Source organism: Drosophila albomicans, chromosome 3 (assembly GCF_009650485.2).
Source record: "Drosophila albomicans strain 15112-1751.03 chromosome 3, ASM965048v2, whole genome shotgun sequence".
In the NCBI taxonomy this organism is placed as follows: domain Eukaryota; kingdom Metazoa; phylum Arthropoda; class Insecta; order Diptera; family Drosophilidae; genus Drosophila; species Drosophila albomicans.
Window position 1 is genome coordinate 23083428 of NC_047629.2, and position 22443 is coordinate 23105870.

Consider the following 22443-nt stretch of genomic DNA (forward strand, 5'->3'; position numbering starts at 1 on the left):
TAGCACATTAACAGATTTCTTGTTTTGTATTAACATTGCGTTAACAGGCGAATGTTTTTTACATCAGACTTGTCGTTAGTCGTTTCTTTGTGAAAAATTAGTAGTACTTTAGTTTTAATTCGAAATACCAATTAAATACACTAATGTCGGACAACCAGGACAAAGAAGAAACATTGGCCAGTTTCCAGGTGAGGAATACAACAACAAATGTCCGCTAGACGCTCCAAACTTCTGTTATTATTATGAATGTGTGTGTGAGCTGGGCACTAAAAATCCAAATGCTGAGTGCGCACATTTTCAATGTGTCTGCAATTGTGTGTGTGCATGTGCGTATAAGTGAGTGTGTGAATGTGTGGGTGTCTGCGTCTTGGCTTCTTGGATGAATTTTTGTAACTCAATTGAATTTCAATGTCAAATATACACTAAAACAAACACACCTACAGAATATAACTAACATCGAGGATGTGGGTGAAGCCTTTTCGCATCTGGAAGCTGCAAATTGGGATCTTGTGGTAAGTGCGTCGAGTCTTTTGTCTCTTATTACACATGCGTCAAATGAAATTGCGTTGTTGTGTTCTGTAGGAAGCACTCAGCCGTGTAATACCACAAGATGATGCGCCGTTGGCGAATTTGAGTCCCAATACCAATCCCATACATCATCATCCGCCCGAGGCGATCGCACAAGATGCCCAAGTATCTCCAGCAGCTGCAGTTGGCGCTGGAACAGGAGCAGCACATCCCAATGCCAATCTTAATACCAATCTGAATGCACAACAAGCAGCAAACACCAATGGGTTTAGGCCATTCAATTATGATGAGATGCCCGGACCATCGCAGGGAGCACGCATGTTTCCAAGTAAGTTAAGAAAGAGTGAGTAATAGAGAGAGAATCCCTCGTGTTGAAACGTGTATCTACTATAGCGTCACAATTGCTAGCCCAGCTGACGTCGAGCATCAACTTGGACCCCTCAAGGCAGAACAACAACCAGAACATCTTGGTATTCAACATACACTTTAATCAGCAAATTTATCAGATACGCATACAATCGCTGGCGACTGTCGGTAAGTAAGAGAGTGTGCTCTCTGCTTCTCATCTTCAGATGTCTAAGAGAAACTCTATATTTCCTTGGCAGAACAACTGAAGCGAAAGATCTTTGATGTGACTAATGTACCACAATGTCGCCAGGCCTTACGTGGCTGGCCACCGTCCAGAGCTAGTGAAGCTCAGCTGTCCGAGACACAGCTCTGCAATTTGGGCCTGGCGCCAGAGAATGAGCTCATACTTGTGGATCTAACCGATGATGGTTTCATGGATACCGAACAGTAAGCAGCACTAGATATAAACCAACTCAAATTGTCTAATCGAATTTCATTGCATTTTTTTCAGAGATGAGAGTACACAGCGCTTGGATAAGATATTCAAGCTGCACATTGTGGTGGAACCGGAGGGACGTCGCACTACGTTGAGTATGGAGGGTAAAACAACAATCGAGGAGCTGAAAACAAAAGTTTACTACATTACCAATACGCCAGTGCGGCATCAGGAATGGTCCGGCTGGCCCAGCGGTTGTGATAACGAAACCACTCTGGCGGTGAGTTTGACAACAAAGCTTTACAATGTTATTGATCTCTTAAGTAATCTCTTGCTTTTCCTCTTCAGCAATCGGGCATTGAACAGAATCATGAGTTTGTGGTGCGCAATATTGCGGATCGCGTGCAAAACAATTCCAATGCATTGAACAGCTCGTAAGTATTAAAAAGTATTTGCTAAAATGAAAATAACAAATTTTGTGATTAAATTTAGGGATGTCGTCAATCTGGACAGCGAAAGCTCTGCGGATGAGTTTGAGGATGCTACAGACTTCAACAATTCGGAATACATATTCACAGATTCGCCACCCGTGCAGCCATTGAACAGGCATCTGAGTAAGCTTCACTTTGCACCATATTTAAAGATGATTGTATAACTGTTTTTTTGTGATCTTTAGTTAGCAACAATACGAACGATGAGACGAGCGGCTCGGCACAATTTGTGGAGAACTATAGAGCACGCTTTGGTGAGCCACATGCTGACTTCTTCATAGGCAGCTTAGAGGATGCACTGCGACTGGCCTGCCACAAGCCCGCCAAGGAGGTAACTATAGATTTAAAAGTTGCAAATTCAAAATCATTTCATTGTAATTCATTTCTTGTAGCGCAAACTGTTGGCCATCTATTTGCATCATGGCGAGAGTATTCTGACAAATGTATTCTGTGATCATCTCATGAAGGACGAGGGCATCATTTTGACATTTCGCGAGAATTTCGTGCTATATGGCTGGGACATGACGTACGAGAGCAACAAGGATATGTGAGCAGATCTGAATTTTATTATTAAAACTTATAATTATTTGTATTTGATTGTGCCTTAGGTTCCTGTCGTCACTGACGGCCTGCATCAATAGCAACGCTTCATTGACGGCCAGAAATATCAAGCTAGACAAGCTGCCCGCCATTATGCTAGTCGGCAAGAGTCGCATGATGGGCCGGCAGACATGCGAGGTCTTATCTGTGATTCATGGTAAGTTGGCCCACTTCTTAATTCCCATAATTTACTAATAATTCGATGTGTTCTAGGCAACATTGGGCTGGCTGATTTACAGTCGCGGCTCTTCGATACTACAGTGATGTACGAGGAACAGCTGCAGGGCGAGATACGCGAGGAAAACGAACGTGCGGCGCGCGATCTGGTTAAGGCCGAGCAGGACATGGCATACGAGGAGACGCTTCAAGCCGACATGGCCAAAGAGGCAGCGAAGCGTCAAAAGGAATTGGCTCAAGCAGCCGAGCGCAAGCGCATTGAAAGCGAGCGTGCCGAAGAAGATGCTAGACGTGAATCCATCAGATTAGTGGTAAGTTATTTTAAAACTTATATATTTATGGGTATGCATTAAAGCGTTTAATACTTCTTGACAGGCTAAGCAATCATTACCTCAGGAGCCTGCCGAGCATGAAGCAAACATTTCCAAAATACGTGTGCGCAAGCCAACTGGCGATCACCTGGAGCGTCGCTTCTACACACGTGACACACTCCAGGTGAGTTCACAGCGAAGCTGAGTTGAGCAATTATTATATGAAATTTTATTTTACAGGACCTGCTAAACTTTGTGGCGGCCAATGGATTTCTGATCGATGAGTACAAAGTGTTTAGCGGCTGGCCACGTCGTGATCTGACCGCCATCGAAGCGAGCCAAACGCTTGAGAGCCTCAAGCTGTATCCGCAGGAAACTGTCATATTGGAGGAACGATTTTGATTTGCATTCTTATCGATGATCGTTTTACAGATGTTCGTTTTAAGAGTTTCGTTTTCATTTTGGATTTAAGATACGTGAAAGAGAACTAGTGTTTTATGTTCAATCACAATAACCACAACAACAAACAACCGGAACAACAAACACTTTTACGCCGAATTGGACTGTAGTTTTATGAGCAAACATTTTTTACGAAATCGAGTTTAGGTTCGAGCAGATCAGCAGCTATAAATATATATATATATATAAATACACACACACATATACATTTAGATTAGCACCAACTGCGATTTATGTTGCCACCCCCAACAAACAAACACACACAACACAACTATATCCCCCATTCAACCCCTATACACACACACACACACCCGTAACTGGTAGCGTTAGTTAAGCATTCAAGAGATGAAAGAAAGGCATTTAAGTTGGCTTTGTTTTACTTTATCAATAATAAATTATATAACATGTACTGAAAACGCATGCCCCAGCGCACACTTCATTTTTCTTTTCTGTTTTTCTACATATTTTCATTTTACACATAACAACATAAAAAACAAGGGCGGAACGACATACTGTGTGTGTTTGGGTTAAGTAAAATAATAAAACAATCAAGTTTGCAGCCTACACGAGTATTGGACTGTACAGAGAGCGGACACAGAGATTATATTATATATAGCACCAAAGTCCATCCATCCATCTAACCAAAGACCTTCTCGATGGGCGCCAGCACCACAAGCAGTATCAGCACCACAACAAACAGCGCCAGCACAATCGTATAGACACCCAACAGACCCTTCCTCAGGCCACCATACTGCAAAGAAGAGAAAGCGAAGGAGTGAGTAAAGGATTCCAATAAACCATAAAGTTAAGCTCAACCTACCGGTGCATCCATTTTACGCTCCATGCTCATGCCATTGCGCATGGCATGCTGATGATGATGCGACACTTCACCCATCTGGAAGGTGTTAACACGCTGACTTTGCTCACGATCCGATGCTATCGATGACACCTGCCAATGATTCATGCACAAATAGATCTAGGAATTAATGGACGTAGCCTCTCAGTTCGAAACGGAGCGATGAATGAATTAGTAACAAAATGAATGGAGCATTTAATGACACTGTGTACAGGGCATGCGACAGGATGCGTCTGGACATGATTTGAAGGGCACCACACACAAGTCACGCAGAGCACACTTCACACTTACGGAGAAGATGAGATGCACCAGCACATGGAACACCACAAAGCCAACCAGAATCCAGTCCATCCACTCGGGCAGCTCCGCCTTGGGCAATTTGACCGAGAAGAAAATGGCAACAACTACAAGCAAGAGGAAGTATTTATATAGTTGTAGTTTAAGATTCCTTCACTTACTGGCTAGAATGTGCGCCAGATTGCCGCCCAGCCAATGTCCCCAGTTGAAGTAGGGACGCGACTTGTCATTGGGTCCGGGTCTGAAGAGCGCACCAATGGGCTGAATGAAGCAGAGAATGACCGTGATGAGGCCAGTGATGGAATGCGCATGCCACACAGCACGCTTCAGCTCAACCCAGATCAAAATATAAGCCACGACAGTCAGCGTCCAAGTGGTGACCATGAGCATGCGATGCCAGGCGAACCATTGATCCTTGCCACAGGTCTGGCTGCCCACCCACGTCTGTTTGAAGTAGCGCGCAAAGATGATGCCCAGCGAAGTGGTGCCAATCCAGGCGGCAATCATGAAAGCACCATGAAGACGCACCAACAGCATCGAGGAGCCACTCAGGTCTTGGACCACAGCCAGATTAATGGGCTGCGCGGAGGGCAGGCGTCCAATGTCGTGGTAGCCAACGCTGTTGTCCTTCAAGGTTTTGCCAGTGGCAATAAGCAAGTGATAGGCGCCGTTCTTCAGGTCAAAGGTGCGTCCCTCGACCGTGGTGACTACATCGCGTTGCACCTTGCAGTAGATAACACCATCCACAAAGGAAGCGTTCAGCAAACGTGCCGAGTTTTGTGACTGTAAGATTATTGTTCAGTAAGAAATTATCGCAGATAGTGGAAAACTCTTTGTCATACTTACCACACTGCCTCGTACAGCGGCGAAAGGATTGTTGGCGGTGTAGGAGGAGTAGAGATTCACACGTCCGTTCTCGGGCACACACTCGGTGGCCAGATCCTCACCCATCTTGGCGTCATGGGATAAGCCCAGCGCCACATAGGCGGCATCGCTGCCTGCAAAATTAAAAGCATTTAAGTTTTTCCACTTAGTTTAAGATTTCATTGTCGCCACTCACCTTTGCCAGAGCGCAACTCGAATTCGAAGATGTCCCCGCGCACGGTGACGGCCGAGAGACCGTTGCAGGATTTGCTGGCCACACAGCCATCGGGAAAACCGAAGCAGGTTTTTGTTTGTCCGCAGCCATCGTAGAAAGAGTCTTCGACGAGGGGGCTTGCATTGGGCACCACATAACTGGGTGGCACGTAAGGAGCACGTGTGCTGGCAAAGTTAAAGTTGGTGGGCGGGTTCGTGGTGGGCAGTGGTGCCAGGCCAGGGGCATCGCGTCTAACGACCTGCACGGGATTGGAGGGAATGCCCACCCAGAAGTTGTGGTACGATTCCGCAACGGTGGCACTATTGAAAGTAATACATTATTATTATTATTTGGTTGTATGTTCGAAATTAAGCTACTAAACTACAAAGGGGCAATACAGAACCACTGAGACTTTCAGGTTGAGGGGATTTATTGTAGTTAAATTATTCTATTTGTTTATTTATGTGGGAAAAATACTATAATTGGAAAACAATATAACACAACTAAATAAGTAAATAAGATTCTTGATTAAGATTGTCATCCGATCGGAGTAATTAATTAACTCAGTTATATATAGTTTGTCATGTGTCATTCAGACACTAATCGTATTTTGAAATAATTTGATTTTCGTAGTATTAATGGTATATGAAATTTTTGTTATACATTTTAGATTTGTACAAAATAATACATCTCTAATACAACAAAAAAATTTAATCATCATGTTTGAAGCGAAATTTTTGAATGTACATGTAAATTTCTTTGTCCAAATTCATTGAAGCTATAAACTGAAATTTTTGATCAAGATAGTTTACTGCAGTAAGTCTTTCAAAGTACTAAGATATAAGCCTTAGCATATATTTCAACTAGTGCTTAACGAAGACACGAACAAATTGATGTTTTTAAAGAAATTGAAGTTTTCATAAATGAAGATAGATATCGTAAATTACAACTGAGACATCTTAGACCACTTAGAAGTTATACTAAAGCTGCACTCACTTGAAGACCACTTGACCCAGGAAGTCCACGGGCGACTGCCAGTCGAGGCTGACCTGCGGCTTGTTTCCGGCATTGCTGTGTGTGGCAGAGTTGTTGACGGAATTCTCGCAGTTCATCAGCTTGATGGTGCCATCGCGCGACGGACTGAACTGGCCAACAATCTGATGGGGAGGATTGCGATTGCGTGCCTGAATCATGAAGCCGCCAAAAGTTAAACCCGCCGGCACACCAGTGATATCCACGCGCAACGTTTGTCCCTGGCCAACCACAGAGGTGGAGGTCTCAATGCCGAAGGGGGAGACGCTGTTCTGGGGTAGATCTCTGCCACTCGAATGGAACGGCAGCATTGTGTCGCAAACGTGTTCCGGTGCACCTTGAGGCAAACTATGCACTGTGGCGGCAATCAGCAGTGCGGCCAGCGCAACGAGCGCCATCGTCGTCGTCGTCGTCGATGACATCTTTAAGCACCTGAACAGGAAGAGAGACAAACAAACGATCATTATTCGAGTTGAACTTCAAGTGGGCAGCAAGCGTGTCCCTTATGTCTTATGTCATCCCCCGCACTATTAGAAACCTGTTTAATTAGCCCAGAGCAATAATATAATTGCAGTCGTCGAGGCATGTTTATCGTGGCATGGTTAACATCATCTTTTCTAGTCTAGATACACGACCAATTCTCGTTCCCATTCAGCAGAAATTTGCTATCGGAATTGATAAGAATGCGACTTGCAGATTGTTGTCAACGCTTATTACATGCGAGTCTTTTATTTAAATAGTCGCGCAGCTATTAAATAATGTTTTATTACATTTAACAGCATTTAGCTTTTAGTTTTGTTTATCGTTTATAGTTTTGTTCATGCCTTTCGCTATGCTTCGCTGCGTATACGTAATATGTGTTTGTTTATACAGTATGGTATGTGGTGAAGGGGGCAGCGATAAGCGACAAAGTAATTAGCTTACACCGCATTAAATTAGCCAATTAATTATGCAGGCAATTCACATTAATACTCATTATCTGGCTAAAACGTGTGGACTTTCAGTTATTTTAGTCATTTCCGCTGTCAACTCCTGTGACATGATTCAGAACGTGATTTTCCCATGAATTGAGTTGAGTAATAAAATGTTTATGCTTAAAAATTCCTGTCGATGCTGCCAGAGTGCTGCGAAATGGTGCTGCTAACAGAATTTTCAGCAGCGTTGCCATACCAGATTTTAAGGCGCTGCCAATTCATGCAAAACAAACTGTGAAAACATAGTTGACAGTGAATGAGTTTGGGATTTGCCCAAGTGAATGCTGATGACTGTATCGTATCCAGTTTTACAGCTCCATGATCGTCGCAGATCAGACAGCGCATGAGCTAAGCATGCTAATTAAGCGCCTACTCATCGGCCACGGTGACGTCGTCGTCGTCAGCATCGAGTTAAACTTCGATGCGTCGTCATCGTCAACGACTTAAGGCGTGTGGGGGAAATAACGCTTTTGTTAATAAAAAAAAAGATCTAAAGAATTCGAATTGAACTTGAATTTTAAAAAAATCTCATATGCGCGTAACCTTGAGCGTTATATAGTTGTGAGTCGTGTGTGCGCCTTGATTTAATGTCTATACGACGGGAAAAAATGAGTAAACGGGCTCTCGATACACATGTATACTAACAAATTTTCTTGAAAAGTCACTTTGTTTTCTGAAATGCCAAGCACACACACAAAATGTTAATTGAATTGCGCGAATTAAAGCGCAAATCCGACGGCGAGTCATTGTTAAACGCCTTTTCGGTATTAACCCAAAATCAAAGCGCACAACAAATCATAAACGATTCGAGTCGAATCGAATCGAAGCAAAACTGAGCTGAGCTGAGCTTCACCTCACAATGGGCGTTCACATTGAACTTGATGGCAACCTTGAAAGTAAGAAAGGCATTTATGCCTTTGCCTGATTTATCTAATAAGAAACAATATAAACGTGTACTTTTGTTTTGTAGCTATCATGCATAAATTACATTCCCCAGAAAACAAAAAACACATTCACTTTTTCAGACACCTTTGGGCTACAAGGGTAAAAATAAATGTAACTGATAAAATCTGCTAATAAAGCTGGTCACACTTCCTGTTTTCAAAATGCAATTTGCGAATATCTGTGCAACTCTCTCTCTCATTCATTGAGAGGACTATTTACAGTAGCTATGTTAGTTAGTTTAGGTCACAAAGTGAAAACTGCAATTTCACTCGGGCACAAAATTAATAACTATTTTACTGTACAATTCTCTCGTATGTATGTAGTGGGCATTGGCCCCAAAGAGTCCATGACGGAATTCAGCTTTTGTTTTCGAACGTGAGACCAAACTGATTAACCGTTTGCAACTTGCAAGCCAAAAAATAATAAAAAAAAAAAACGAAACTACAGAAAACATGAAACAATACAATGGCACATTATGTGGGCACATACTTCATACACTTGACTCAACGCGACTCGGCACAACTTGTCTCGACTTGACTCTAATCGCATAGGGGCTATATAGAGTCGAGTCTATAGCTAAACGACAGGCCCATGCCCTTGTTAAAGCCAGTTTGACGTTGCCAATCACAATTTTCTACAACTCACGAGATATATATACTATACAGTGTGTACTTGTACAATTTAGCCGAGTGTTACGTTGAGAGTTGACAGTTGAGCTCTAATTGGTTTAATCAACATTTTGCAAAACGCAGTTGAATTGGCCGCTTTTTTTTTGGTTTGCTCAGTTATGTTGACCCTAATGGCAAGGTTCGTAAACCTTCTCTACTCGTGGCAATGATGATTCAGTTCACTTCACTTCACTTCATTTTAATTTTGCTCTAATTATACAACATAAGACTAAAGAAAGTCATCAATCGAGTGCTTACATACAAAACGTATTTAAACAAGGCTCTTAATTGCACGCAGATAAGATATAATTGCTATACCAACTACTTCCCGCTGCAATCTAAAAATTGAAAAAAAAACAACTGTTTTTCCACTTGACTGCTAATGTAAAGTTCTTTCAATTGTCTCAAATCAATTTTCTTATTAACATGCGCTGAGGAAATCGACTTTTTAGTCGACGCGAATGGGTCAGTTGGGGTAGGAATGGTTGTGATGGCTTTCGTCAAGGCGCTGGACACCTCGGCAACGGTCGGTCTTTGGCCTGGACATCGCGTGCCACAACTAACACAACAATTGGGTTAAACATAGTTTCGCCCTTTTGCTAGGCACACAAAAGCCAAAGGGTCATTGCATTTTAAGTACACATCCAAACGAAATTAGTACAGCGTGGTTGGAGGATTTAGGTGGGGGAAACTAAAGTTTGGTAAACAAGATAGATTGGTCAACATAGAACTATGCTTTGATGGGGCTGAAGATTGTACATATCTGGGTGACTTGGCGTTAATTGTAATCACTTTATTGCTCCAAATCCATATACAAATAAAAGTAGTACCGATTACTATATGGTGATGATTATATGTGATAGTAAAGCAATAATTTTAGCTTCGCTGCACGTGTAGTGTGGGCCAAGAAACTATCTAGTTACCAATATGAGTGTTCCACCTAATTTTCTAGTTAATAATTCTATTAATATTTAAAGAAACTTAATATCAATAATATTATATACATTTTAATAAAAATTCAATAACCCATTATGACTCATAAATGCTAAGTGTTTAGTTTATATGCATTTCTAATCAAGTTATAAGAAATTTTCCCTGCACTTATATAAAAGGTACTCGCCGCTCTTTATAGCCCATACTTTGGTATGGAAACTATTATTTAAAGTGGTGTGATAAAAACGCCATTTAAAAATTAAACAACAATTGCTCTTATTGTTCAATGCTATACTTTTTTATGGCAAAAATAGAGTAGAAAAGACTAAGAATTGCAATTAGTTGAGAACTTTTTAATTAATATACGGACAACAGTGCGTATGTGTGATATTTCGAGGTATGTTGCTGTCGAGCACACTCAACACTGGTATCTGATTGGAATGGGAAACTTGACAGCTGTATAGTAAAACGATAATGCTAACGAAACTATTGAAAATCATTTAAAAATCCAATTCGATGACGTCACAATGTTATTGGACGTATTGCTGCTATTAAAAGCTGTGCTAAAACAATTATTAAAATAGTTACTATATAGCCGAGACATTTCTATGTGTTTAATGTGTGAAATGTGATTTGTCATACACACACTAACACACACAGAGGTACACGCACACGTGTGCAAGCGTTGTAACTTTTGTAAATAGAAAGCGACTTTGATTTATCAGCAATTTAGGAATTGTGTGAAATAAATATGCGACAACAGCAACAACAAGAGCGAAGAAGACAAGCTAAGTCAAGTGGAGTTGAGCACAGGTGTGTGCGAGCTGGAAGAGTGTGCCAATTGCTAACGGCAAACGTCACGTTCGCTGTCCACTCCCCAGTTCACACTTAAGATAAACACGTTCCGCCCCTCTTTCTCTAACACTTCTTACACTCCCTCACACAACGCAACCACAGTTGTAGTTTTGTTTTTATTGCTTTCTGCTTTTTGCCTTGCACTTTGTTTCTTTTATTGTTACGCCTTGTTTACATCATCATCTTCAGCGGCAGCAGCAGCTGCAGAGACAACAACAACTATTGCATTGCGCATGCGCGACACTTGACATCACACACACTTCAGGTTTATGTTATTTTTGTTACTCTCTCATCATAGCCATAGTAAAGGCAAAACTTGTGTCATTAATTATTGTATTTTCCATTATATTAGAATGCAACTGCCATTGAAAATCAGCCAACATGCGAGTTTACCAGTAGCAATATATCGGTGTGTGAGTGTGTGTGAGACAGCTGCCGGTGGCAGAGCTTTGCACTCACAGTCAAGCGTATGAGCGCGACAGAGAGGGAATGACGGAGCGCCAATAAGACACTCATACTAGTGCACAGCATCATTGGCTGGCATAACTGGAAACCGGTTTCCAGTACAATTACTTTACGGTACAACAACATGCGACATAATTATAGAAGCACAACAACAATAGCATCGTTCGCTCGCATATGAATATTTATTGTTGTTATTGTCTCATTTCGCGCAAGACTCTCACAGTATATTTGTTATCTGCGACTTTGAAAACATTTTGTGTTTTTTTTCTTGCTTTTTATTTGTATTAACAATCTCTGCAACGCAAGTTTGTCTTCTAAACTTGAAAACAAGTTATCCGTTTAAAGCGCACATTCCGCAAATTTGTTATTTAGGGTGCGGTTTTTCTTGTTGTTTCAAGTGTAATTTCACTTTTAAATTGCACATTTGCATATTGCATGCAATCTTAAGTATGACTAACTAATTGATCACTATATTCTCGTTTATTTTATTTGGTATGTAGAACACGCGAATTCCTTGGGCAGCATTCTTTAGCCAAACTTGTTTTTTTTTGGACACAACGCACACTAACCTAGAATTTATTGTGTAGAAAAATTAAACCGCTCGCTCTGCGAATATGCTGTTTTGTTTGTTTGGGTATTTAATACTCCGCTTTACGCCGCGCACAAGACCGCGCGCCTTGAATTCAAATTTGCAACTGACGGTCCAATAAGTTCGTTCCAATTGGGCAGGCGCATGCTGCGGCGATAGAGGTGAATTGCGTTCATGCGTGGTGAATTCAGCAAACGTAACCACCAGTCACCATCGATAATTTCGCAGCTAACGATTAACGATAGCAGAAAACATCTGATGTGTTCATTTTTTTTGTCCAATAAAAGTTTTTCAATTAAGCGCTGCCCGCAGAAAGTTATAGAATAAAATGTGCTATAAACTTTTAATATTGGCCCTACTGGTAGGCCTTAGCACGAGTGACATTGTCATCGGCCAAGATGAGCTCGTCGACGAAATCTCCGGCTACTACACCATCGAGGGCAAAGTGTACGCTCCCGATCTTGGACCCGGAGGTGCGAGCCAAGGACTCGCTGTCCAGTTGCCCCAAGGCAACAAGTGGCAAAATGATTTGTCCGTTAGCATCAACAATGGCGAGTACAAGGGATTTGTGCGCGAGGATGGACAGTTCATAATAAGCGGGGTTCCCTCGGGCAGTTATGTCCTCGACGTCTATCACCCCGATATATTCTATGAGCCAGTGCGCGTGGAGATCAATCCCAAAGGCAAGTTCCGTGCACGTAAAGTGAATTACATTCAACCAGCACAGGTAGTGCAAGTGCCATATCCACTTCGTATGAAACCCCTTATGCGTTTCAAATATTTCCAAACTCGGGAGCAGTGGAAGGTAAATTGAAAGTAATTGCTGCATTGCATAATCAGTTAATGCTGTTGCTTTCCACCCTAGATCACTGACTTCCTGTTCAGCCCCATGGTGCTGATGATGGCTTTGCCTTTGCTGTTGATGCTCGTGCTGCCCAAGATGATCAATGACCCCGAAACGAAGAAAGAAATCGAGAACATGCAGTTTTCTAAGGTAAGCGAGCATTACTCCCAAGTAAACCATGTAATTTTCACTTATTAATCATAGATGACCAACGACATGCCTGAAATCAGCGAGATGATCACCTCATTGCTGTCGGGGAAACAACCCGAGCCCAAGGAAAAGAAGCCAGTTGCAGCCAGCAAACAAACCAAGAAACGCAATTAAGCATAGTAAAGTAATTGAAGCAGCCATTAGCTGTTAGAGAATTCATGTTCCATTCATAGTCAAAAAATGTCAAGAAGAAATATATTAATTAAACACAATTTTCATACCATAAAGTAAGACTGATTTATTTAAGAAATCCAACGGTTTTGGGTCGCTTGGGACCCACGCGAGTTTCCTCTGACTGCAGCATCTTGAGCAGCAGTTTATTCAGTTGCTCGCCCATGGAGAGACCCAATTGGATGCAGTTTAGCATGGTATCGCGATGCATTGAGCCACCGCCCGTCATATGAGTGCCAGAGAGGTATGCTGCAGGTTAAGCAATAACTATAAATATGATTTAAACTAAAATGCTTAATCATTTACGTGTGTCTTGACGCATAGAGACGGAAACCACCATGCTGACAGTGCTACAGACTTCCTCCTCGGCCGTTGGATCCACCAGACAGTAGTCACCAATTTTGCACACGGTGACAAGCAGGGGCAATGCATCAATACCAATCCGTGTGCAGTCATATGGATTGTCCGAGATGATTAGATCCGTAATGCCGGCATCCAAAAGCGTTGCCGTCACACGGGGCAGTTTCGTGTTGTAAAGCGCAGCCTTAGCAGCCAAGGAAACGGCGTCATGCAGATTGCCACCACATTCAAGTATCTAAACCAAGAACTTGACATTAGCCTGATGTACATAGAATGCTTGAAATTCGGTAAATCTTGCCAGTATATCAATGTAAAGTTTCCAGCATTGTTGCCCTGGTATCAGGCACAAAGTGCGATAGTCAAAAGCCAAGGGTGATTCGTAGGCATTCTGCAGTGACAGTATGAGTTCCTGCGCAAGATTTGAGCCGCCGCGTCCTTCAAACTCAGGTGTGGCATTTGCAGAGCTGAAAAAGTAAAGCAACTTAATAAAATTACAAAGAGAACTTTGGTTTAGCATCATTACCAGTCTACAAAGAACTCTAGTTTGCCAAACTCTGGCGTCAGTGGATTAGGCACATCAATCTCTGTCTTGACACCCACTAAGATGTCTGTGTTTGCAAGCCGGAGTCGTGCCGAACCGCTGGCATTGCTGACCAGACCAGTCTCCAGTTCCATGGGCCGGTAATCGCGTCGAGAGCGTCCATCACAGCGGAAATCCTCCTGTAATTCCACTATTAATTACGCAATTCCAGATGAGGTTCAATTAATTACCTCTACGCCGTGCAAGATAAATGTTTTCTCTGCTTCACTAAGTGCAACATAAGCCATTTTACTTCAATAAACAAGATGTGAATATTTCAAACTGCATCAAAACAAACTCAACATGTGCAATAGCGATAACGATAACTATATCGATAAGCTTACGAAATACACAACTGCCCGGCGTATTAAGCAACACTACAGCTTTTTAGTTGCCTTGCAACACTTGCCAAAAACAAGCCAGTCATTTCACTCTGCATTTTGTGTGTTCACGAATTACAAATTTCAAAAGCTATTATAAAGAAGTCATCATGGGTCCCGATTACGATTTTACCGATACTCCCGTCAGCACAGGAGTAAGTTCTAGCAGTTCAATTAACCAGGAACATATTAATAACGCTTGTTCTGCACGCAGACAACTATTATGGCCGTAGAGTTCGATGGCGGCGTTGTGATCGGCGCCGATTCTCGTACCAGCTCTGGAGCTTATGTTGCCAATCGTGTGACTGACAAATTGACCCAAATCTCTGACAAGATCTACTGCTGTCGCAGTGGCTCTGCAGCCGACACACAGGCTATAGCTGACATTGTTGCCTACTCGCTGAATTATCATCGCAATCAGACAAACAAGGAGCCACTTGTCTGGGAGGCAGCATCAGAGTTCCGTAACTATTGCTACAATTATCGCGACTCACTGCTGGCTGGTATCATTGTGGCCGGCTGGGATGAAGAGCGTGGCGGTCAGGTCTACAGTGTTCCCCTGGGAGGCATGTTGACCCATGAGGCTTGCACAATTGGCGGCTCTGGATCTAGTTTTATCTATGGCTTTGTGCGTGAACACTATCGTGAGGGTATGCCCAAAGAGGAGTGTGTGGATTTCGTCAAGAAGGGTTTGTAAAGTACACATTTTTTAATATCCCATTCTAACAATTGCTTCTTCATCTTCATAGCTGTGCAACATGCCATCTTCCATGATGGTAGCTCTGGCGGCGTCGTGCGCATTGGCATCATCACCAAGGATGGCATTGAACGTCGTCTGTTCTACAACACAGAGTCTGGGCTGCCGACGATTGTGGGCTCCCAAAGCTTTGTCAACTAAACTATGTAAAAGGGAAATGAATTCGAAATTCACAATATAATAATAATTTGGTTTTGTAATAATATGGTATAGCTTATGTTTTATTATTGATGAGTATTGATGGAATACAAAAGTCGAAAAATCTACAATATATATATGATAATAAATACGTCGAGAGGATGAGTGGATTACAAACTAGAGTAAATTATATCACATCCTTGCAATTGAGTCCGTATCCCATTTCAAATTATGCACGCGAGTTCGACGAAGCCTGCTCGGGTGACATGTAAGTAGTCTCCATGGACTTGGAAGTATTGTGCTGCTGTTGTTTTCTAAAGCGATAGTAAATCTCTGGAGTCCATACCAAGACCACAAGCAGTAGTAACACTGCTTGAGCGTACAAACAGATGACATATGAGTCTGCATAATCACGAATCCAGCCAAGGAGCTGACCAATTGTTATCACAATGATGCCTTTACTTATCATGCTCAGACCCAACCCTCCAGCTAGCTTATCAGCACGGCAATGAGCTGAGATTGTCAGATTGTTGTTGATCACCGTCGCTGATTTTGTCATTCCAATTAAAACGGACATGGAAATAATGACGCCCAAATTGGTGGACCCAGCCAGCAAAAGACGACCGAAAAGCAGACCCGCTGTGCCAAGGAGGAAGACCACACGATACGGTATACGCAACCGATCTGTGATGCAGGGCAAGAGCAGGCGACAAATGATATCAGCGCCAGCGACTACAGACATGCAGGTGGCCACCAGTTGGCTGTCGAGCTGGGCTGTGTGTTGCAGGAAACTGGGGAAGACCATGGTAAAGTTGATGGTGGCCGTGTAGACCAAAGCCATGCCCACAATGATGCTCCAGAAGACGAGATCCTTGAGCAGTTCCAAGTCCATGGCCTGAGCTAAACGATGAGCCATCCTGCCGCACAGCGTTTCGTCAGTCTTGGTTGGGGTAGAAGTGCTTTGCAGAGGTTGAATGGTGATGCTAGTCTGCGACTTGTCCTGTTTGTCCACCAGCAGCTGCATGTGCTTGCGATTGTTGTGCTTGACAGGAGCGGGAGTCAATGGCTTTAGGAACAGAGCTCCAAAGACCTAAAGAAGATTTATTAAACTTTAGTTAAGTAGTTCATTAAGAAGGTAAACTAAGGAGACATACCCCTGTGAGCGAGAGCGATGCCATGGCAAGCACTGCGCCACGAAATCCATGATTAACCATAAAGTAACGGACTACATGCGGAATGAAAACTTGGCCAACTCCTGCGCCAGCCAAAGATACGCCTACAGCACGTCCACGTTTGGTGGTAAAATACGAATTGATGGCCATAAAAGTGGATGGCGAAATCAAGCCCAGGCCAAAGCCCACAAAGCCACTATAGCCCACAATAAAGTGCCATGTCTGTGTGGCGAATGAGCAGAGCACCAAGCCAAAGGAGACCAGCAAACAGCCGCAAGCTGCCACATTGCGTGGCTTGAAGCTCTTGATCGCTGGACCAATGAAGAGACCCGAGAAATTCAGAGCCAAGCTGTTGAGATTGGTGATGAGCGCGGCGGTAAAAGTATCCTCCTGCATGCGACGCAATTCACCCACAAAGAGTTGGCCGAACACCGATAAAATTGACTGATTTGTCATCTGCAATGAAATGTACACTATTATTAAGCAATTCCTTGAAAACTGCGCCTTAAATTTACATTAATGACGGCGACTGCGGCGACAATGATCCAGCCATAGCCACCATCGGGTACGATGCGTGTTGTCTGAACATCCATGGTGTATTATCTGATTTCAAGCTTGAGCAAGAGCAGCTGAAAGATAACAACAAATAAAAGATTAACTAAGCTACTATATAAGAAATTGGCTAATTATATTTAATATGCTTATCAGTCTTATCGCATTTGTTTGATCACATGGCTGCCAATTCGGTACTCAAAGGGGTAAACAAACTCAAAGTTGAAAAACAAAATAATACGTTACACAGCAATATAAAATAGCAACAAAGCGCTGCAGACAGACAAACAAAAAACGAAATGCAAATAAACAAAGCGCAAATTGAACACTTACAGTGATGTGAAATGTCGCAATGCGCTGGCGAAATGCTAATGCAAGTTTTATTCATTTTGTTAGCATTTCACTCGCATTTATTTGCGTTGATTAAGCGCCACACACAAATCTAATAAAAATTCACGCAAATTGTTTAATTTAGTTCAAAGTCGTTAATGCTGCCAACTCGCGCAAAAAAAGCAAATATCAATGTATTTAAATTATAGCAAGTTGGCAGCGCTGCGGCATAACAGCTGTTCGCTTGTGATGATGCCCGCTATCGGAGATTCTGGACAATTATTGAACACATTGTTGGTGGAAATATTTTGATTTTGAACAAAATGTGTTATCTGTGCACACAGTGCACGGATGATGCCATTGGCAATATTCAGTTTGGTTCCACTGAAGCTCAAATTCTGCAAATGAATGAAATCATCGAAAAGCACTTTTGGCTACAGGTAAAAAAGCATTCAATATATTTATTCGACATGGTTTCAACGCTGAGACTTTTTCAGACTAAAGACGCCAGCGGACACGTGTGTGGCGCTTGCTGGGATCAATTGTTTGCCTTTCACAACTTCTATGAAAGCGTTGAGCAGGCACACAAGCAACTAGCCGCAAATGTCGCCAAAGAAAGTGAAAACACAACAAACACAGCTGCTCTTTTGCTGCCACGCGATGTTATTAAGCAAGAGACTGTTCCTCCAGAGAGTGTGGCGGCAGCTGTGAAGCGGCGACGTGGGCGTCCACGGAAGCAATTGCCGCCAGAAGAAGCAACATGTATTGACAGCAGCGAATTTAAAGCGGTTTTGGAGCAAATCAATCTCAATGAAATCAAAATTGAGTTTCCCGAGGCGGACTTAAGCATAGCCGATGTGCTAGAGGAGCAAGATCAAGATGATGAGGAGGAGCACACCATGTCAGACTATCTGCAGCAGAGTGTGGGCGGCGAAAGCGAAACTCTGGAGGTGGCCGTCAAGCCCAAACCGAAAACGAAAACAGTACGGAAGACAAAGACGAAGAAACGACGCTGTGCCAAGAAACTGAAGGTGATTAAACAACCGAAAAAGCTGCCTAGCGACAGTGTGCACAACATGGCCAAATCGAAAGAATTCAATGACTATATACGCGATCACTACAAAGTCATCTGTCCAATCTGCAATGGTGCCATGGAGGACTTCACTGAGCTCTTAGTTCACACACGCAAGGAGCACAATCAGCGTGGCTATGCGTTGTGCTGCAATCGCAAGTTCTGGAAGCGCGGCGTGCTTGTGGATCATCTGCGTCGGCATCAGGACCCCGAACTTTTCAAGTGTCACATTTGCCAGCGTGTGATGGGCCATCGACGCAGCCTGGAGCTGCACATGCGCATGCATGAGATCAAACAGCGTGGACGTCTCTATCAGTGCGAGCAATGCTCAAAGAAATTCTACAGCGCAGTGGTCTGCGAACGCCACAAGCTGACACACATTCCCAAGGAGCAGTGGCTGGTTAACTGCACCAGCTGCAGCAAGACGTAAGTCTGAAGTTGTTAAGCTAAATTAAAATGTATTCATATATAATTTATTTTTTTGATAGCTTCCCCAATGAATATCTGATGCAGCAGCATGTGAAGCTGGTGCATTTGCGCAAGTTTGACAAGATTTGCGATGTGTGCGGCAAGTCGGTACGAGGTCGTGAGGCTCTCGTACGTCACATGGAGGAGCACACGGGTGTGCCGCAAAAGGTCATCAAGTGTGATCTCTGCGAATCAACGCTGACCACCAAATATGGGCTGGCGCGGCATATAAAAATGATGCACACAGCGGAGAATCTCCAGCCCATACAATGCGAGTACTGCCTAAAAGTTTCGCCCAGTTTGCAGGCGCATCAGCATCACATCAAGTATACACACAACACGGCACGTTCGCATCAATGCCCCATGTGCGAGAAAGCCTTTAAGCGGCCCAATGAGTTGCGTGTAAGTATAGAAGAGTTTGATGCGTGACTCAGAGTTGTATAAACAATTTTTTGTTGTTTTAGGAGCATATGACGACGCATACAGGCGAAGTTCTGTATACCTGTCCGCACTGCCCAAAGACCTTCAATTCGAATGCCAACATGCATGCGCACCGCAAGAAGATGCACTTCAAAGAGTGGCAGGAGTATCATCATCAGCATCAGGCGCGACATCGTAACTCCGATACCATTATCTCGGTCAGCGTGCGCAAGACAACCGAGCGCACCAAGGAGGCAGCCGCTGAGGCGTCGGTTGTCGTTGTTGGCGACATTGTCGCTCTGTCGTCGGAGTGTTGATCCAAGTGCCCTTTTTGTAATCAATCGAACAACATTGAAAACGTGCCCACTTTTCGGGGGCGTAATCAGAGAGTGTATAAAGTTTAAAAAACAATTTGTAGCTGCGATTTTTAATTGAAAAGCGAAGCGTTTAATGGAAAACCATTTCAAAACCGGTTACAGCTGGTTCCTTAAGACAGCCAGCTCATTTCGAACTGGTATAAGACAACAGAGCTCTCTGGGTACGCGTTATCAACAACACATTAAGGTCGAAGCTGCGTGGTTACGTTATGTCGTTGAATACATATAGAGCATGGTTCAGTATTCCGGAGCAAATAAATTAAGTATGCTTATTATTATTATTTTTGACGAACGATCGAGATCGGTCGATTCGATTCCAATCTGAGCCGAGCCGAGCCTAGACAAGACATAATCATGCTCAAGTGTTGGATGAACCGGTTTAAGTCAGTTGCAAAGTGGATTCTGTGAAGCTTATCAGCGGATTCGTATTATCAGTTCAAAGGTGTATTTTCTTGTTGTTGTGTCTCTGATTGCCGCCTGCCAGCATCTTCCAAATTATGCCAATGGTTCACTTGGCACGATGACATACAACAAATTTTTGTTTTCAATTTGCACAAAAAAAAATCACAATTCCGGTAAATTCGTGTTTACCAATGGAATATTTTCGTGTGATTTTTAGTTGACGTTATTCTTTGTTTTTTATTTTTGGGGGTTCAGGACCTTTTGCCGGCCCGTGCATCACATTTAATTAATTGTGAAATTAAAATTTCTAATCGCATTGTAAAACGTGACAAACGAACATGTGCAGAACGTAATTAATACCCAACTGAAGTACCACCTGAATGGATTTACTTAAAAAAAAATAAATGAACACTTACCTGTCTACAGATGCGTAATACAACTTTTCTTTTATATATAGTATTAGTTTTACTGCAGACCAATTTAATTTCTGACTGTCACTGTTGTTTACAATTGTTTTATGTCTGCGCAACTTCTTGATTGGGGTTTTATTTAGTTAGTTAGGGTCTGAAAGAACCTTATCGCACAACGAGTAAATATTGTTTGGCTGGCTCGGCGCTGTGTTGTGGTATTTATTGACTTCGACTTAACAGAAAACCCACACAGCTTGAAAATAAAGATTGGCATTCAAAAAATTTGCATGTTTCACTTTTGGCGCCAAATGGTAACCTGTGGTGAGTTAGTTGAAGAAACTATTCACCTAGTCTCATAGCAAGCAGCTTTTGAAGGTGCAAGCAGTTCGCTGTTAGAGAAAGTTAACAGTGGTACATTTCAATATTTTAAAATTAAGCATTAATTGTATTTATTTTTTAAATTATAATTAAATATTTAAGTATGTACTAAATGTTAAAATTATAATTAAGTTCTTTCCAGAAATGTTGCAAAGCAAAGCAAAAACTGTTGCACTCCCTGTTAATAACATTGCAGGAAACTGTTAAGTTGCATTGTTTTTTTTTAATACGACGTGTCACACATACTGGTGCACACACAACCACACAGCTGTGTTTATAGTTTTATAATTGTTGTTATTTAAAAACAATGGTCGACGATAGCACCAGAAAAACACTGAGCAGCATACCACTGCTACAAATCCGTGCCGGGCCACGTGAGAAAGATGTTTGGGTGCAGCGCCTCAAAGAGGAATACCAAGCGCTCATTAAGGCAAGCAAACTTTTCAGCTACAATAACAACAATATCTGAATAATTAATTTGCATTTGCAGTATGTGGAGAACAACAAGCAGTCGGGCAGCGATTGGTTCCGTCTCGAGTCCAACAAGGAGGGCACCAAATGGTTCGGCAAGTGCTGGTATATGCACAATCTCCTCAAATATGAATTCGATGTCGAATTCGACATTCCCGTTACGTATCCGACCACGGCACCGGAAATAGCGCTGCCCGAACTCGACGGCAAGACGGCCAAAATGTATCGCGGTGGCAAAATCTGCCTAACGGATCACTTTAAGCCGCTGTGGGCTCGTAATGTGCCCAAATTTGGCATTGCTCATGCCATGGCCTTAGGTCTGGCTCCTTGGTTGGCTGTCGAAGTGCCTGATTTAATCGAGAAGGGCATCATCACGTACAAGGAAAAGTCGTGAGGCAGCAGCAACAGCTTTGTGAACAAAATTCCCTATTAGACAATTTATAGCAACTATTTGAGTTCCGGTTTCTTACAAATTAATGCATTTTTATACATATATTTTAATTTTTGTACGACGCTGTCTCAAATCCCTTGTATAAAAGTTTTTCCGTCATTTGTAAATGATTGAAGTGTACTGGTTATTATTTTATTACTAAGAATATTCAAGGGAAACATAGCTAGCTTTATTAAACGGGAAACTGAAAAATCAAGTATATTTATGGTATTTGTCTTTGGTATCCCAAATCGTCTCAACGGGAATAATGCAATGTATGGTTACGGAATACATTGCTCTTAGAAATTGGAACAAGAACAGAGAGACCTACAAAATTTAGACCTTTACGATCCTTAGATCTTTGAAATTGGAATGCTGGATATCCCACAATGGACTTCAACTTGGACTTGTTTTAAGACAGATCAGTTTACTTAAGGAATTATCGCTAGTAATCTAGTATGATCGAATAATTGCGAATT

At 42.5% G+C, this 22443-nt stretch overlaps 8 protein-coding genes across 14 annotated transcripts; 5 read left to right on the plus strand and 3 right to left on the minus strand.

The window, feature by feature from the left end:
* Positions 1-31: 31 nt before the first annotated feature.
* LOC117571979 (FAS-associated factor 1) lies at positions 32-3766 on the plus strand. Of its 3 annotated transcripts, none has more exons than XM_034254485.2 (14): positions 32-188; positions 444-512; positions 583-871; positions 937-1062; positions 1134-1323; positions 1388-1592; positions 1661-1746; positions 1805-1926; positions 1989-2134; positions 2196-2350; positions 2412-2560; positions 2617-2891; positions 2956-3075; positions 3132-3766. In XM_034254485.2, exons 1-14 carry the CDS (start codon positions 144-146, stop codon positions 3291-3293), a joined length of 2139 nt encoding a protein of 712 aa, XP_034110376.1. In that variant the 5' UTR covers positions 32-143; the 3' UTR covers positions 3294-3766. The 3 variants fall into 3 exon arrangements, with proteins under 3 accessions (XP_034110376.1, XP_034110375.1, XP_034110377.1); XM_034254484.2 differs by having other exon boundaries at positions 583-856; positions 922-1062; XM_034254486.2 differs by having other exon boundaries at positions 583-856.
* On the minus strand, positions 3758-12174 carry LOC117571980 (putative ferric-chelate reductase 1 homolog). 3 transcript variants are annotated; one of them, XM_034254487.2, is made up of 8 exons: positions 12023-12174; positions 6578-7045; positions 5564-5901; positions 5350-5501; positions 4665-5286; positions 4498-4610; positions 4171-4326; positions 3758-4101 (listed from the first exon to the last, which is right to left on the minus strand). In XM_034254487.2, exons 2-8 carry the CDS (start codon positions 7033-7035, stop codon positions 3988-3990), a joined length of 1953 nt encoding a protein of 650 aa, XP_034110378.1. In that variant the 5' UTR covers positions 7036-7045; positions 12023-12174; the 3' UTR covers positions 3758-3987. The 3 variants fall into 3 exon arrangements, with proteins under 3 accessions (XP_034110378.1, XP_051862045.1, XP_051862044.1); XM_052006085.1 differs by lacking the exon at positions 12023-12174 and adding an exon at positions 9022-9041 and having other exon boundaries at positions 4171-4299; XM_052006084.1 differs by lacking the exon at positions 12023-12174 and adding an exon at positions 9022-9041.
* A 102-nt stretch (positions 12175-12276) lies between these two features.
* LOC117571986 (ER membrane protein complex subunit 7 homolog) lies at positions 12277-13323 on the plus strand. The gene is made up of 3 exons (XM_034254494.2): positions 12277-12847; positions 12908-13036; positions 13091-13323. The coding sequence occupies exons 1-3, from the start codon at positions 12371-12373 to the stop codon at positions 13208-13210; spliced, it is 726 nt and encodes a 241-aa protein (XP_034110385.1). The 5' UTR covers positions 12277-12370; the 3' UTR covers positions 13211-13323.
* LOC117571985 (exosome complex exonuclease RRP42) lies at positions 13089-14536 on the minus strand. The gene is made up of 5 exons (XM_034254492.2): positions 14399-14536; positions 14151-14347; positions 13926-14091; positions 13574-13862; positions 13089-13516 (listed from the first exon to the last, which is right to left on the minus strand). Exons 1-5 carry the CDS (start codon positions 14453-14455, stop codon positions 13335-13337), a joined length of 891 nt encoding a protein of 296 aa, XP_034110383.1. The 5' UTR covers positions 14456-14536; the 3' UTR covers positions 13089-13334.
* Positions 14537-14596: 60 nt separating this feature from the next.
* LOC117571987 (proteasome subunit beta type-6) lies at positions 14597-15554 on the plus strand. The gene is made up of 3 exons (XM_034254495.2): positions 14597-14742; positions 14802-15276; positions 15337-15554. Exons 1-3 carry the CDS (start codon positions 14698-14700, stop codon positions 15483-15485), a joined length of 669 nt encoding a protein of 222 aa, XP_034110386.1. The 5' UTR covers positions 14597-14697; the 3' UTR covers positions 15486-15554.
* On the minus strand, positions 15532-20870 carry LOC117571984 (monocarboxylate transporter 13). Of its 2 annotated transcripts, none has more exons than XM_034254491.2 (4): positions 20692-20870; positions 17170-17283; positions 16637-17110; positions 15532-16572 (listed from the first exon to the last, which is right to left on the minus strand). In XM_034254491.2, exons 2-4 carry the CDS (start codon positions 17245-17247, stop codon positions 15712-15714), a joined length of 1413 nt encoding a protein of 470 aa, XP_034110382.1. In that variant the 5' UTR covers positions 17248-17283; positions 20692-20870; the 3' UTR covers positions 15532-15711. The 2 variants fall into 2 exon arrangements, with proteins under 2 accessions (XP_034110382.1, XP_034110381.1); XM_034254490.2 differs by lacking the exon at positions 20692-20870 and adding an exon at positions 17540-17692.
* Positions 17770-21081, plus strand: LOC117571981 (transcription factor grauzone). 2 transcript variants are annotated; one of them, XR_007955128.1, is made up of 5 exons: positions 17770-17976; positions 18034-19034; positions 19097-19478; positions 19541-20136; positions 20939-21081. XR_007955128.1 is itself a non-coding variant. In XM_034254489.2 (4 exons), exons 1-4 carry the CDS (start codon positions 17860-17862, stop codon positions 19811-19813), a joined length of 1773 nt encoding a protein of 590 aa, XP_034110380.1. In that variant the 5' UTR covers positions 17770-17859; the 3' UTR covers positions 19814-20633. The 2 variants fall into 2 exon arrangements, 1 of the variants encoding a protein (XP_034110380.1); XM_034254489.2 differs by lacking the exon at positions 20939-21081 and having other exon boundaries at positions 19541-20633.
* Positions 21082-21283: 202 nt separating this feature from the next.
* LOC117567966 (ubiquitin-fold modifier-conjugating enzyme 1) lies at positions 21284-22092 on the plus strand. The gene is made up of 2 exons (XM_034248275.2): positions 21284-21493; positions 21554-22092. The coding sequence occupies exons 1-2, from the start codon at positions 21371-21373 to the stop codon at positions 21926-21928; spliced, it is 498 nt and encodes a 165-aa protein (XP_034104166.1). The 5' UTR covers positions 21284-21370; the 3' UTR covers positions 21929-22092.
* The last annotated feature ends 351 nt before the right edge of the window (positions 22093-22443 follow it).